The sequence below is a fragment of the Cuculus canorus genome, chromosome 15 (assembly GCF_017976375.1).
Source record: "Cuculus canorus isolate bCucCan1 chromosome 15, bCucCan1.pri, whole genome shotgun sequence".
In the NCBI taxonomy this organism is placed as follows: Eukaryota; Metazoa; Chordata; class Aves; order Cuculiformes; family Cuculidae; genus Cuculus; species Cuculus canorus.
The window spans coordinates 3,548,077-3,563,313 of record NC_071415.1 but is presented as its reverse complement, the minus strand read 5'-3'; the positions used below and the strand labels follow the sequence as shown (position 1 = coordinate 3,563,313).

The following is a 15,237-nucleotide window of genomic DNA, read 5'->3' as shown; positions in this document are numbered from 1 at the left end:
AGGAGGAAAGGCAGACCTCTCAGGAAGAGCTGTCAGCTGTCCCAGGACATGTGCACCAGCTGGGCCAGCTGCAGCATGCTGGGGCTTGGGCTGGGCTAGAGCCTCAGCTCAGCACAGCCCTTCCCATGTGGGTGATCACACAGCCCAACTCGGCAGCACAGCAAGTTCCATGGCCTCCTTGGCAGCAGGTCTAATTAGGCTCCTGCCCTAATGTAGCACTAACTCAACTGAGAGAACAAATAAAACCAGCCCAATGAGCAATTGCGTTGCTATGGAAGAGGCAATCTCTAGCTGGAGGGGAAGGAAGACTTGGGTGAAAGGGAGGCAGCAGCATGGTCCTGCTACTTGCCATGCTGAAAGCATGTTCTGGCCAGGATGGATGCCCCTCCAGCAGTGTCATAGGGATACTGGCTCCTGTGCTGCCTTCCCTTCGGTCCTGCCTGCACCAATACTCACATCCAGCTCCCGGAGGAGAGACTCGAGCTGGTATCTGTCCTTGAACTCTGGGCTGAATTTTTGGTCCAGGTCTGTATCCACTTTCTTCAAGAGCTCCTGGGCATCTTTAGTGTCTTTCTGAAACTGCAGAAAGGCAAAGTCTCTTGTGAGAGAGGGTCCTGCTGAAACCCAAAGCAGACCTACCCCAGCATCCTGGTCTTGGACAGACACCGGAAGTGGTGATGGGTATTTGAGCACTCGGAAGTGCAGGGAGAAAGGCAAGGAATTGCTATATCCTGTTCTTGGTACAGCAGAGATAGGGGAAAAACAACCGGGGCAGCTTATTCCATGGTCTTCTCCTGCAGAGCTGTCAAATCCCACCTTTCCCCATCCTCACCTGGACTTCATCACAACAGTGCCACGGAGAAGGCAGAGCTGAGCCTTTCCACATGCAAACCACCCTCGGGGGCAGTTATTCTGGCAGTTCCCCACAAAAGGCACTGCCTGGGCTGGGCACCAGAGTTCAGCTTTGGCAACAGACTCATCACTTCATTAACACGCCCAGGCCGTGGGAAAGGAATCCAGCCCAACCTGCTCCCCTGCAGAGCCTCCCTGGCTGTTGGATGCAATTTATCCAGCAGACATCTGTCTGCTGAGCTCAGCTGGGGCGCTGAGCCCCTGCACAGGGCCTCCCCAAGCGGGCCTAGCTCTGCTTTCTGCAGGTTGTAACTTTCCCCACTCAGACACTGTTTCTGCTGCGATGGAGCATTGCAAGGTCTCTCCCCTGTGCTTTGTGTAGTGGGTGAGGCACCTCTTGCAAGATCCCTCTCTGCTGTCCTTGTGAGACAAGGATGCCCACATCTGGACAGTGGCCTCTGAACCTGGCATCGGAGCAAATGCTTTCTGCAAGTTTAAGCTTTGGCCCCCAAGCAATTACTGTGTTGATGGTGCTTGGAGCAATTATGGACTTGTGATTAGGCAGCTCAAAGTGATCTTTCAAACCTTAAAAGTCCTTCAGACTAAAGGACTAAATCTCTTCTACCCTGCTTCCCAAGCAGCAGGAGCTTCTGTTTGCTGGGGTCTCCCAGCTCCTGCTCTTTGGGCTGTGCACAGAAAACAGTGACTTGCTGCCCTGGGGATCTGGTACCTTGTGGAAGTCCTCCATGAACTTCAGGTGGCTTTCCTCACAGATCAGCAGGTTGAGGTACTCCTTCCAGTCGGCATGCACCGCCTCAATGTGAGCCTGTGACGCAAGACAGGGAGGTGAATGTTAGCAAGACACCCCACACTAGCAGTGAGCCTGAGCTGACCATCAGAACATACATGTTTCCCTCTTGACCAAGCTAGTCCTTGGCTGCAGCCACCCAGATGCTCAGGTCAAAGCTAGGATGGGAATATTGGAGAGCAAGTCCAAAGCTGAGATGCTCCCATGGAAACTTGAGGGTGGGTATAAGGAGATGGCAAATCCTGTGGCCTTATGTCCATCTTCCCATCCAAGGTGGCATTTGCCACCATAATTTATCGACACAGGAATGAGGAAGATGGGAAGTGCTCCTGAGGTTTATTTCTGCTCTTCCAATGGTGTTTACACACTTGCACGTAAAGGAGTTTTTTTCCGCTTGGCATCCCAGGAAGTAAAGTCAAAAGTTGTGTTGTCACCAGGTCCCACCCTGGAAAGGGGCGGGGCAGGTCCTTGGAGCACCAGGGTGGGTGGGGAAGCTGGAGCTGATCCCTGGTGCTCACCTCGATGGCGTTTTTCCCAGGGTGATTCTGGGCAAGCAGCTGATCTCCATCCGCATGTAGCTTGTTGATGGCTTCCTCCTTCTCCTCCAGCTTCCGGTGGATGAAGTTCTGCATGGAGAGAGGCAAGACAGTGATCCTCATGCAAATAAAGGGGGACTGGCTGCATCCTGAGCTACTCTGAAAGGGCTTGAACAGCTCCACAAGACCAGAAGTGTGAGGCAGCTTTTGCTTTTCCTTCCCTTGCAGATGTTGCTAAAGATATGACTATTGCCAAGTGAACGCTGGGATGAGGGAAAGGAGAATGAGGAAACTGTCTCATTGCATTATCTTTGATAGGAGATAACCTTACTATTCATGTGCTATCAACCGTACATCTCAAAACACTTCATGATGGGGCAGGGGAAACTGAGGCATGGGGAAGGGATACGTTCTGCTCTGGGCCAACCCCTAGCCTGCTCCCCTGGCCCCATGCCCACCTCCCTTCCTTCGAAATACCCAGCTGGCACAGGGCCAGGCTGCAGGGGAGCACACACAAACCTCGTACTGGCGGCGCCGGCTGGGGTAGTCCAGGTTGTGGTCGCTCCAGTCGTAATGGGTCCTGTCCTTCGCCTGCTGATCCAGCCAGTAGAGCTTGTTGGTGCAGCGCTGCATGTAGTCCTGCAGGGAATTCAGATCCTGCTGCCGCTGCTGGGAGGTGGCCTGGGAAGGGTCAAAGTGGAGAGCTCAGCCCCAAGCTCCTCATCACAGGTCTCCTGGGAGTGCCTGGCCACCCTGGCAAGGAACCCCTGCCTAAGAACCTCTGCAAAAGGATCTCTGAGGTCTCTTACCAGCAGTTTCTGGTATTTGGCTTGGAAGTCACTCGTGTATTCCTGGTGACAGAGGAGAAGAAAGGCAAGAATTAGGAGGATGTCCCCAGAGAGTGGTAGGCTGGATGAGGGAAGGGGGGTGTGAGGATTATGGGATTTGCCTCATTGTAAAGCTAGAGTCCATGTGCAGTGCTCAGCTTGGAGGTTAGGAGTGGATCTGGGCAACCACCGAACCAGGTCCAGGCTGTAGGAGCTTGGATGGTGCCCTCACCTTCATCAGTAACTTAGAACAGGGCGAGCCCATGGGGCAGCAGGGAGAGGGGCAGGAGAACTGACCTTGATGCCTTCCTTGGCAATGTGTGGGCCGATGGCCATGACCTCATTGTGGAAGATGTTGTGCTCTTCTACTTGGCTGTTGACCAGTGGCAGGTCAGTCCCAAAGCCCTTGCTGTTTAATGCGTCCTGTGGGGCACAGGAGTAGAAGTTAGCAACAGGGAAACTCAGCATGGTGGCAAAGACCTGGCAAACTCCTCCTGAAGGTGGGCATAGAACTGGGTTCATTCAGCAGCATGTGGGTGCTTCAGAGCCCCCGGATGAAGGCAGCAGTGCCAGATGATGGCCAAGGGAAGGCCAGTTTGGGGGGTTTTATCCTTTCTGGCTGACAAGAGTGTAGTGCTGGGATATAAAATGTAGAGGAAGGGCCACAGAATAAAGCCCCAAAGCAGGTGGTGAACTGTGGGATGCCAAGCCAAGGACTCAAAAGGAGAGGCTGAGGGTGGTTCAGCCTTGGCCAGGAGAGAAGGCTTTAGGGGGGAGACCTAAGAGCCTCCTTCCCATAACTATGGGGAAGTTGTTAAGTAAACAGAGCCAGGCTCTACAAGGTGCTGTGTGCAGTAGGAAGACAAGAGATGACAGGCATAAATTGAAACGGCAAGCGCAGACTGGGTGTAAAGAGAAGCTTTTCCACTCCTAGGACAGTGGGGTGTCGGAGCATATTGCTTGGAGAGGGAGTGCAGTCTCTGTCCTTGTCTGGAGAAGGGCAGAGGTTTACCCAAGCTCACCCACAAAGTCAACTGCCAGCCTGAGCTTTAGGAGCCCATCTCCTGGAGGCCTGGCTGGCACCCATAGCTGACGATCCTCTGGAGCTTTACCTCGCTTAGCCCAGCTGCTGCCAGCAGTGACACTTCAAGCACTGCTTCCTGGTACCACAACAGGTGCCCTTGCCCTATCACCTCTGCACCCTCCCCTACCACCCAGCACCCCACCTCCCTCCCATACTGTTTGCTGCTTCTGGTATCAAGCAGCCAAGAAGGCTTCCAGGACCCTGGTTCTCCATGGTGAGGTGCGTGAGGTATTGCCTGTCCCCAGCTGGTGCTGCTGGCCAAACAGTGGCACTGAAGGTCCCCTTTGTACCTGTTTCTCCTTGATCACTGTTGACCAGTTGACCTGAGGCTCAATATGCTGCAGGGGGAAGTCGTAGATCTGTTCATGTTTCACACGCAAGTTTGCCACTCGTTCCTTCATCTGCCGGATACTGTGGAAAAGAGGATGGGATGCAGGATGTGGCCATGGGACAGCATTAGTATCAGTAGCTGTAGGTGATCCTCTCTCAGCCTCTCTGTGGAGGGAGGCACTGTCCTTAGGGAATCTCACAGACTCTGGCACTGCCAGGAGGGCCAGCAGCAGCTGTGTTGTGCAATTGGCTGGGGAGGGAGAGGGCAAAGGTTACCCTGTGCAACCATCCTCTGCCACAGGGTGCTCAGCAGATCTGCCAGCTCAGTGCAGGCTTGGGATAACATGGGGAAGAGTGTGTCCATGCCCATTGCCAAGCAGATGGCCACTCCACAGTGCTTCATGCAGAGCTGCCATCAGCAGGTGTAGCAGCTGTTCCCACTCTACCCCTGCCCAAGAGTGGCTGCAGGTTCTGCACCCAGTGCCAGGCAGGCTGCGGAGGAGCCTGTGGTGCCTCCCATGCTGCAAGCAGAGCCCTTGGAGAAGCATCCCTGCCTGTTCCCAAGGCTCTGAGGACAGGCCACATCCCCAATACTCACTCTTCTGTGATCATGTCACCCTGGGGGTGCTTCATGTGCCGGGCAATCGCTGCATCCCCATCCAGCACGTAGAGCAGCTTGTCAGACTCGGTCAATTTCTGAGCTGTCAGGTCCTTGTACTGTGCTAGCTGGCATGCCTTGATCTTGTGCAAGTCCTAAGCAGGTAGAGAGTAGGGAGGAAGGGCCACAAGGGGGAAATAAATGGTACCCAAGACAGCTGAGCAAGGTCCTCCTGACGCACTGCCCCTAGACACCAGCTGCAACATTTCATGTCCTCCCAGGGATGTATTTTCCTTTCCCCTCACCTATGTTTTAGTGTTGAGAAGAGGAGGCTGAGGGGAGACCTTATCGCTCTCTAAAACTGCTTGAAAGGAGGTTGCAAAGAGGTGGGTCTTGGTCTCTTCTCCCAAGTGATAGGTGATAGGAGAAGTGGGAATAGCTTTAAGGCGTGTCATGGGAAGTTTAGAGTGGACATCAGGAAATATTTCTTCACCGAAAGGGTTCTTGGGCACTGGCAGAGGCTGCCCAGGGAGGTGGTGGAGTCCCCATCCCTGGAGGTGTTTAAAAGGCAGGTAGATATGGTGCTTGGGGCCATGACTTAGTAGTGGACTGGTATGGTTGGAGCTGATGATCTCAAAGGTCTTTTCCAACCTAAGGATTCTATGATTCTATGGTTCTATGTTAGCCCCAAGGAAGGGCTGTGGCTAGGGGGCTGCATCACCTTGGGTTGTGTTGTACACTTTGGGTAGGGGAGGATGGTTCAGGCTCCTTCTCCTCCACCTCGGCTACTGGCTGGGACGCATGTGCAGGGATGCATAGCCCCGCTCTGCACGGGGCTACCCTGCCTGGACGGGGAAGAGTTTTGCAGCCCTGTTGCCTGTTAACACTCTCCCACCTTCTTCCCACAACACAGGAGAACCCGTGCATTCTTCTGTCACAGATCATTGCAGCCTGGAACTGTGCACACGTGCCCCAGAAGAAGAGATGAGTGGGAAAGGCTGTGTCAGGAAGGAAAAACAGAGCCATGGCTGCATAGAGGAGCTGGTGTGTGTGAGCCCATAACTTGCTTACATTCTGCATTCGGGAGTCTGTCTCCACGATGTTTTTCTCCACTTGGTCAGCATTTTTCTGCAGGCGTTCTATGAGCTCAGTCAGCTCTTTGCTGGAGATGCTGGAGAGAAAGATGGGGAGAAAGAGGGAGAGCCGTCACCCCACAAACATGGCCACAGACCCATTCCACTGCCAGGGGTGTGCCTGGGGTGCTGTGACCCGGGGGTGGCCGGGGGCCAGCAGAGCCTGCCTGGCACTGCAGCTGTGTGTGACTCACTGCTGCCTTTCTATTACTTTCCAAAATACTCAGCTGCTCAGCCAGGAGCGGGGTGGTGGTCAAGGACTTTACGTGTCCTGCACAGTGAAATGGGAGCAATACCATAGGCAAGCCTGAGCCTCCCTTGGTCTCAGAAGAAGAAAGGAAAGAGCTGGGGGAGCCTGAGAAGCAGAGAGGACCTGCATGCCATGCACACAGGTGAGGTGGCCCATTTGAGGCTGCTGCCTGCGTCTTGGGCAGCCCCTGACTGCAGCCCTGCGTGCTCCCTGCTTTGGGGCACGGTTCTTCCTGCTGCACCCCCTCTCTGCTGTGGGCAGAGCTTCCTTGCTCTGCAAGGAGATATTCACAATTCACACCAAAGAAAAAGATGGGACAGCACATGTTGCATTTATCTTTCGGCACTTTGTCTCTTGCTAGGTATTATTTTTGCTCTCAGGGTGACGCTGGTCCAAGCCTCTCTATTTACAGTGGGGCTGGCAGGGTGCGGGGCCAGCCCAAATATTCCCAGCCCTGCTATGGCTGAGCTAGAGCACAGACAGAGCAACCTGTGACACAGCTTCTGCATTGCCAGGGTTATTTTAAACATTTTGTCTTCTTGCTGTCACTTTGGCTGTAAGGAGAGGTTGCAGGGTGCCAGGATAGTCTGCCAGGCTCTGTGCCTGGCAATGCCCACAGCTCTCCAGGCAGAAAGCCAGGCATGCTCTTCAACAGCCCCTGCAGCAGGAGGGCTCCTAGAGCTGAGGATGGTGGCAAGGCTGGGGCTTACGTTCCAGCTGTGCTGCTTTGTCTTGTGGGCTTCAGCCAAGGGTTTGGCTCACTCAAATCCCAGACACCTATGGAGCAGGGATAATGAGCATTAATGACCTCATTATATGGTGGTAGAATTAATCTTTATATGGTGCTTGTAAATGTTATTGCTGTTAGTGCTGCTGGTGGATCAGTTGTGTGTCTCCAGCAATGAGTGAAGGGCAGCAGGGCAGGCTGGTGGAGAGCAGAAAGGGCTGGTGGAGCACCAGCATCTCAACTGTGCTTGCTGATGGCATGGCGGGCTCCTGCTGCCCCGGGTGGACAATTTCATCCAGAAGCTTTGTCAGCCCAGCTCCAAAGGGTCTTGCAGCACCTACACCTGTCACAGGGCAGAGGGTGACCACATGAGCTTCTCCAGGACAGCACGAGGTGTGTCCTTCTGTCTCCCACAGCATGGTGGACCAAAGCTGAGAGGGGACATGGCTCATCTACCAAGGCAATCCTCTTCCAGGGCTTTGCAGTGTCCTCCCTTGGCACGTACCAGTGCTCAGCTACCAGCAGGTAAGAGTGGTATATGGCCTCATCAATCCTGTTCACCCTGGGGACACACAGAGTCTCCACTAGGGAAGCTCAGCTCACTGCCTTGCCAGCGTGAGCACTGGGGGAAAAACTCACAGCCTGGGTCTGGTCACCTCCTTCCCAGCACTGGTGCTGAGCTTCAGGACGCATTCCTGCTTGCCATGTGCATCTCTTTCAATGGAGCAGAACAACCCAAAACCCAGCTCTGGGCTTGTTCCTCCCTGCCTTGAACTACCCTGAGCTGCAGGAGCCTTGTAGCAATTGAAAGCTCCACGGAAGTTCAGGCTTCCTGGGAAGTTCTGGCATAGGCAGGAGTTACACTGTTTTATTTTCCTTTTTATAGAAGCTGCAGCATCAGAATAGTACTTGGTGATTTTTGGCTGTCCCTGCCTGCCTGGCACCTCCTGATGAGCAGAGGAACTGCCATAACTATGGGCCTTCTCATATCAGCAGAAGCAAACTGAGCAGGCATTTCTGAGTATTGGAGCAAAGAAAGGGGTCATTGTGAGTTGTGCAGCTGGTCACAACAATTGCAAGGATGAGGCTCACTTCTCTGTTCATGAATGACAGCTGCAGAGTGCAGTGGTGCACTGGGAGATGAGGGGCAGGTGGCCGGATCCTGCTGCAGTGGTAGCAGCAGCTCTTCAAAATCCACTTTGGGGTTTCTTCTAATCCACATCACCCCATTATAAACCAGGGAAAATGTCTGATGAAATCAGTGGAGAGAAACTGGTTTGAATCTGGGCAACTGAAATGTGCTGTGCATGTTCATGTGTCTTCAGATGGTGGTTCCTCAGAGCTGGCTCCAGCTCCTTCATCCTGAGAGAGCTTGCAGCCACCAAGGAGCCTTCCTCATCTCTCACTGATTAACTGGAGGCCACCTGAGCTTTAAGGATGTGAGAGGCCAGTTATCCAGGTGGGAGCTTGGGAGAGTCCACTGCGCTAGCTGGGAACTGAGCTGGTGCTGAGCAGGGCTCAGGAAGAGCATTTTGCTCTTTTCCTCTCTGTGATTTACGTGAGAGTCCCTGGCAGAGGAGGTGACTGTCACCAGGGGAGGTTTGGGTGCAGGGAAATCTAATACAAACCTCCCATGCGAGCTGGATCTCAAATCAGCCTCCTCCACACTCCAACGTTTGCTGAACACGTGTGGGACTGTGGACAGGGAGGTTCCCGTGTGCCCCACATCACCCCCACATCTGCTTGAAATGCAGAGGTAATAAGTGTGCAAAAATAATTGATTCTCCCCCTCTGCCCCTCTGGTGAGACCTCACCTGGAGTATTGTGTCCAGTTCTGGAATCCTCAATATAAGAAGGATATGAAGCTTTCGGAACAGGTGCAAAGAAGAGCTACAAAGATAATCTGAGGACTGGAGCATCTTTGCTATGAGGACAGGCTGAGGGAGTTGGAGTTGTTCAGTTGTTCAGAGAAGACTCCAAGGAGAGCTTATAGCGACTTTCCAGTACCTGAAGGGGCCTTTCACTGGGGAGGAACTTTTTACAATGGCCTGGAGTGATTGGACAAGGGGGAATGGCTTTAAATTGGAGAGGGGCAGATTTAGACTACACATAAGGAGGAAATTCTTCACAATGAGGGTGGGGAGGCCCTGGCCCAGGTTGCCCAGGGAAGTTGTGGCTGCCCCATCCCTGGAGGTGTTCAAGGCCAGGTTGGTATGGCCTTGGGCAGCCTGATCCAGTGGGAAGTGTCCCTGCCTATGTCATGGGAGTTGGAATCAGATGATTTTTCCAACTCAAACCTTGCTACGATTCTATGATCTCTCATTTCTGTGATCTCTCATCATTTATTTCTGTGCCACTTAACCAACATATCAGGCATTACCAATGTGAGATCAGCCCTACTAATAACACGCCTGTCCCCTTCACTGCTGGGTCTGTGTTAATAAAATACAAGGACAAGCACAGCCCCTGCATCCACCTGGATGTCAAGCAGGCTGCTGAGGGGAGCAGCTGGGAAAGCTGAAGCTTGGCCAAAACCTCCGCGCAAGAGGATGGAGGAGGCCACTTCCCCATGCCCTTTGTCTGCTGAGAGGAGGAAGATGCACAAGAAGCACAAGGTGATGGGCAAAGTAGTGAGGAATCCTTGGCTGGCCCAGAAGAGGTGTGCGGGTGGGTTAGGCAGGAGATGGCTCGGAAAGCTGCTGGAAAGAGCCACAGGATGCATTCGGGCTTTGGAACAGAGCAGCTGGCAGGGTAAGGCAAAGGGCCACTGGGCCAACAAAACAGGCAGGAGGCAACAGTCAGAGCATAGAGCGGCAATGGGGAGGGGGGCGGAGGTGGGGAGAGCAGGATTTGGCCACAGGGCAGCTGGGAAGGGCAGCACACACAAGACTGAGCAGAGGCAGGAGCAAAGGTGCCCCGGGCACATCCCCTGCAAGGTTCCAGCAGAGCTGAAGGGAAACACAATTCTGCTGTAATAGACAAGTCTTTGTTTGGAAGAGGAAAAAAAAGAAAGCCTGGAAAAACTGGCTGTACCATTAACAGAGAACTTTAATACTTCCCAATCATGAAGGAAAAAGTCGTATCACTCATGAAAAGCTGCAGTCGGCAGAGGCTTTATCTCTTTTTAGGGCTGCCTTGAGCAGCTGTAGCATTGCCTGCCTGGCACAAAGTTCCTAAGATGATTCCTGTTAGGAACAGGAGGGGTTTGTCGGGTTTCTCCCTACTGGGGAGCCAGGAGGAGGCAGCTGTTCTGTTGCAGAGCTCATCTCACCCCCGTACCCCAATTCAGGCATCAAGTGATGCTTTGTTTCAGAGGGGCCAGGGTTTATCTTTGGGTTTTGGAGTTTCTCTTTGGGTTTGTTTGGTTTTTTTTTTTCTGTCATGATGATAATTATTGGGATACAGAAACTTTGTTGCTAAAAACTGGACTTTTTTCTCTGTTCCTAATTTTTACCTCTCTTCCTATTAGGTTTCACCTTTACTGATAAGAGCGGTTTTCGGAGCAAACTTCCCCGAGGCCAGCATCTCCAGGATGCCCGCAGGCTTGCACCCTGGCTTTGTGCTTGGGGCGGGTAGTTGGAAATGCCTTTGATTTTGCTGTCTCCTTTTTTACCCAAACAGGGAAGCTATTTCACCACACATCCCCTGAGTTATGATGCTCAGATGGATACTCCAGCAGGTCTGACTGCTCCAGCTAACCATGGTCCTGGGGAAAGCTCCTGCTGGGGGCTTGTTCTCCGAATCAGACACTTGCTGGGAGGTTAATAGGAAGGGCTCTGTCCTGCTCCTTCCCCCAGTGCAGCAAATGCTGGCTGTGCCCCTGCTCTCCCGTGCCAGGAGCTCCTCCACAGATGGGAACGGCTTGGCCAGGGACAAATGAGTCAGTTGAGAAGGGGGTCCAAGCATGGATCCTGGTCCTGCTTACTGTATCCCACCACTGGGACGCACAGACAGTGCCTCAGGCAGGAGGAATTTAAAGTGCATGAATCCTCCAAAAGGCTACAGCACAGAACTATAAATGCCTTTAAAACTTCTCAAACCACAGCCACAGCTGCATATTATTGCCTTGTGCCACTCAGAATGACACTAAAGTGAAACTGTGGCAGAGCAGAAGACACAAGGGCTGGGCTATGACTCGCATAATGCAGGTTTGGAAGAGATTAAGATCTGGCTTAAAACTCCGGAGCAGTGTGCTGTCAAGCTACCCACGTAAGGGCGTAACTGGACAGGAGAGCTGCTGTGCTTAGTCCAGCTCATTTCAATTATATTTATCTTCCCTCATAGCAATGGTGCTACATTACTGTAATGTGCATGGAAATTAAAGCAGAAATAGGCCAGGTGATGGCAAGGTTTGCTGCACCATAAACACAGAGTAGCTCCCCTGACTCACCTGCTGTCTGGCCCTTGTTGCCGACTCCAGCCCTACCAAACCACCTCTGGAAATGGACACCAGCCCTCCTGGCTTCTGCCTCAGATGCCTGCAGCCCCTCTTAGACTGGGGCTGGTTCTCCAGGCCTGGGAGCCCTCTTGAGCTGATGCTGTCACCAGGAGACCCCAAGGATGAACATCTTTCCTGCTGGCAGGAGGGTGAGTTTCAGCAGTGACTTCTCAAGGCTGAACCTTGTTTGCTGTCTCCCAAGCCTGAACTTCCTAAGACAGAAACTGATCTCTTGTTTTCTAAGCATGGCAAATGTTTGGTGAAGACAAGAGGGAAGGAGAGTGATAGTTTTCCTCCATGTTATGTTCCAATTCAAGGCTTCTACTTTCCCTTCTAGGGAAACATTTACAGATAAGATGTGCTGACAAAACATCAGTCATGGTCACTCCCCCTGAATCCCAGAGCCTTACACTACTGGGATGGGATGCACAAGAGCACAAAGCAACCAAGTCCAGGAGACAAAAGAAATGTCATCATCATCCACATTCCCCAAGCAAGGTAGGGAGATGCCCATATACCTACTGACATGCCCAGGGTTGGATAGGGGTGGCTACTGAGCCTAGAGACTACAAGCCAAGGCCAGAGGTGCGCCAGGTATTTCTAAAAGGAGAGACTTAGCCCCTGGTACTGCTAATTTGTGCATCAGAAAAACAAACCGTGGCGAGCTGTTGAGGAGCATCACTTGCACACCAGTGATGGATGGGGAAGCAGTCCAGGGTGCTCGGCACAGAGCCTTGCCACCGTTTTCCTTGAGCCAAGTCACAGCACAGCACATGGCAAACATGCTCCGATTCAACTGGTGCTACTAAGGATGGATGAGCCTCAGCAGGCCAGAGCATCAAGTTGTCTTCAAACCATCATGGATTTGCAAGGTTTTATGCTGCTCCTCTTCTTTCCCCGTGTTGCCCTATTTGAGCTTCAAAGCAGGCCAAGGGAGCGGAGGGTGAGAGGTAAGCTGTGTTGGCCTTGAGACAGAGGTGGTTGCTGCAAATGGCTCCTTCGTTGTTCAGGTAAGGATTGGCTCCCATAGGGACCTGCATCCCCAGCATGGCAGCAGGGATGGCATGAGGAAACCCACCCCTACCCAACCCAATCTCTCACTACCTAAGGCCCAAGCAGGCTGTGGGATATGATTTAGTAGTGGACAGGTACAACTGGACTTGATGATCTCAAAAGTCTTTTCCAACTTAAGGATTCTATGAATACACAGAGGAAGCTGCTCAAACCCATGTGCTTTGAGGTTCTTTGGATGGAAGGGCCAGTTTGGGTCTGGGGAAAGGTGGCTGGCTGCATCCAGGGGGACAGAGTGGTGTTTGTGGGTAGATTACAGTGCTTGGCTTGAGCTGCACAGACTCATGGAGACCTTGAGTCTCCAGTGCTGCTCATCAGGATGCCCCCATCATGGGAAGGACTCATCCCAAGGCTGGAACAAGCCCGTAAGATTCACAGCGGCTCCTCATCAGGCCCCAACCTGCAGTACGACGGTGCTTCCTGGGCAACCCCAGACTGAATCAGCTGAGCACAGAGCCCTGGCTCCTCATCTTCCAGCACCTTGCATGCTTGCCAAACCGGTGCTCAGCCACTGCCTCATCACCACTGGGCTCTGAAGGCTTGGTCACCGGCGGCACCTTGGCACTAAGCCCTTGTCTAGGGTGCAGCCCCAGCTGAAGCACAGGATGAGGCTGGGCTGTACACAGTGTCGAAATCTCCATCCCTATTTATGGCAGTCGGTTGATTTTAGCAGAAAAACTGGGTGGGAGCCGGCTGGGAGCCTGGCAGCGCCTGGAGCAGGGGCCAGGACAGCAAGAGCTCCTCTCCTCTTTGCAATCCTTCTCCAGCAAGTTGTTTAACCAGTCCAGCACCAGCTTCCCCATCTTGATGGTGGGGCTGTTTCCACACAGTGGGAATGTTCCCTGGATTCACAGATGTTTGTAAACTCCAATGCAGGAATTAACAAATTGGAGCTAATGAGCACAGCCCTCCCTGAGGTGCGCGTGGACACCAGGTGCGGGAAGGGAGGATGGCCCAGGGCTTCCTCAGCCACCACCAGCCAGAAACAAAGATTTCAGCCTGGCCCGCAGCCTTCAGAGGTGCTTTGGCAGCTGCTCAGAGCCAGCTAGGCTTGTGGGCAGGGCAGCAGAGGGAAGAGTGTCTTCCCAAGCTTCATTCACTGTTGGAGGATGCAAGTGCAGGGTGCTTGGCACTGGCAGGGCTCAGGACACCACAGTGTGGACCCAGGGTGGCGATCACAGGGTGGGTGCCCAGTCAAGAGGATGTCACTTTTCTCCTGCCACCCTGATGCTGCTCAGAGTCCCAAGGTGTCAATGTTGTCAAATGTTTCTCATTTTCAAGGCTTCAATTAACACTGCTGAAGACCACAAGTACAATTGGGTATTTACACCATCCTTTGACCATGGGAACGCTGGGGCTGGGGCAACCAAGGAAGCACACGCTGAGCCTCAGAGGCTCTGTGCCACCCACCTACCCCTGCCAGCCCTCCCTAGGGCAGGTGCTGGTAGCAGAGCGTGCCCTGGGCTTTGGGAGCAGGAGCCAGACGGGCTGCCCATCCCCACAGCTGGAGCTGCAGCCTCAGCCTGAACTGAGGGAGCTCAGCAAATACCAAAGCCTGACCCACCGTGCCAGCATCCTCTCCTCTTGGGGAACACATCTCTTATGCACCCCAGCACTGCACCCATGGGCAGGGAGCAGCGAGGGCCTCCCCCAGCTTGGAAGATGCCAGCGTTTTCTGGGCTAACTGGTCCCTTCCTGGGTCCTTGAAGGCACCTCAACCCCTTGTGCCAGCTCCCCAGATCCCTTCCAAAGGAGGATTTTTGGGAGCTGGGAGGCTGCTCTAAGCCACCAGCCAAGGCAGGTGCTTCTGGAGAGGGATGGACAGGGACAAACAAGCCATGAGCTTCAATCTGCATCAGCCATCCCGCTCTGCGTGCTCCAGAGCTCCAGCTCCTCTGGGAAACGCAGGACGCACTTCTGAATTGACCTGAACATTCCTCCCTTTGGAAAAACGACCCCTCTGCCACTTTCCCTGTGCAGACGGGGGACTGCCCGCTCCTCAGGCCCCCTTCCGCAGCAGCACAGCCTTGGGGAGGGAGCAAGCCTTCGGAGAGGAATTTTTACAGCTTTTTCCTTTCACCAGCAACTTCTCACGAGGCGCATTCACATGCTGCTCTTTTTCCCCCACAACCGGCACAACTGACAGAAAGAACCGAGGAAAAGATGCTCAACTGAATCCTGGGTCCTGACAGAACAAGTGGATGAAGCTGAGGACAGCAAGACCCTTTTCCCCCTAAAATCCAACTCATCATACGCCCGGGAAACGAAGGAATCTGTTAACTGGAGCAGCCACTGCTGTGATGGGAGGGGGACTGGGGAAAAAACAGCTCGATGCCTTCAGGAGGCACCGGAGAAGCGGAGCGAGCTCGAAGCCCCGCGGCGCTGCCCGACCAGGGAGGAGAGAGGCTGCCCAGAACCGGGACACTCACCTCTTTTTCTGCACGGAGGGGCTGTATTTCCCTTTGTTGCGTTTCCTGAAGAGCGAGTGCATCGCGTCCCCCAACACAGCGCCCGCCTGCTCCTCACCCGCCGCCGCCCGCAGCCTCTGCCCCGCGCCGGGTGGGGGCGGGAGGCGGGGACGGG

General features: G+C 53.6%; 1 protein-coding gene across 1 annotated transcript in view; it reads right to left on the bottom strand.

The window, feature by feature from the left end:
• Positions 1–15,237, bottom strand: part of LOC104068219 (periplakin) — a 26,377-nt gene extending 11,140 nt beyond the window's left edge. Inside the window, exons 1-10 of the mRNA XM_054080113.1 lie at positions 15,084–15,237; positions 6,107–6,206; positions 5,036–5,190; positions 4,398–4,518; positions 3,321–3,446; positions 3,006–3,047; positions 2,716–2,877; positions 2,179–2,286; positions 1,583–1,678; positions 457–579 (exon numbers count right to left, since the gene is read on the bottom strand). Of these exons, the coding sequence (XP_053936088.1) occupies positions 457–579; positions 1,583–1,678; positions 2,179–2,286; positions 2,716–2,877; positions 3,006–3,047; positions 3,321–3,446; positions 4,398–4,518; positions 5,036–5,190; positions 6,107–6,206; positions 15,084–15,145 (1,095 nt within the window). The 5' untranslated portion in view covers positions 15,146–15,237. The remainder of the gene's footprint in view (positions 1–456; positions 580–1,582; positions 1,679–2,178; positions 2,287–2,715; positions 2,878–3,005; positions 3,048–3,320; positions 3,447–4,397; positions 4,519–5,035; positions 5,191–6,106; positions 6,207–15,083) is intronic.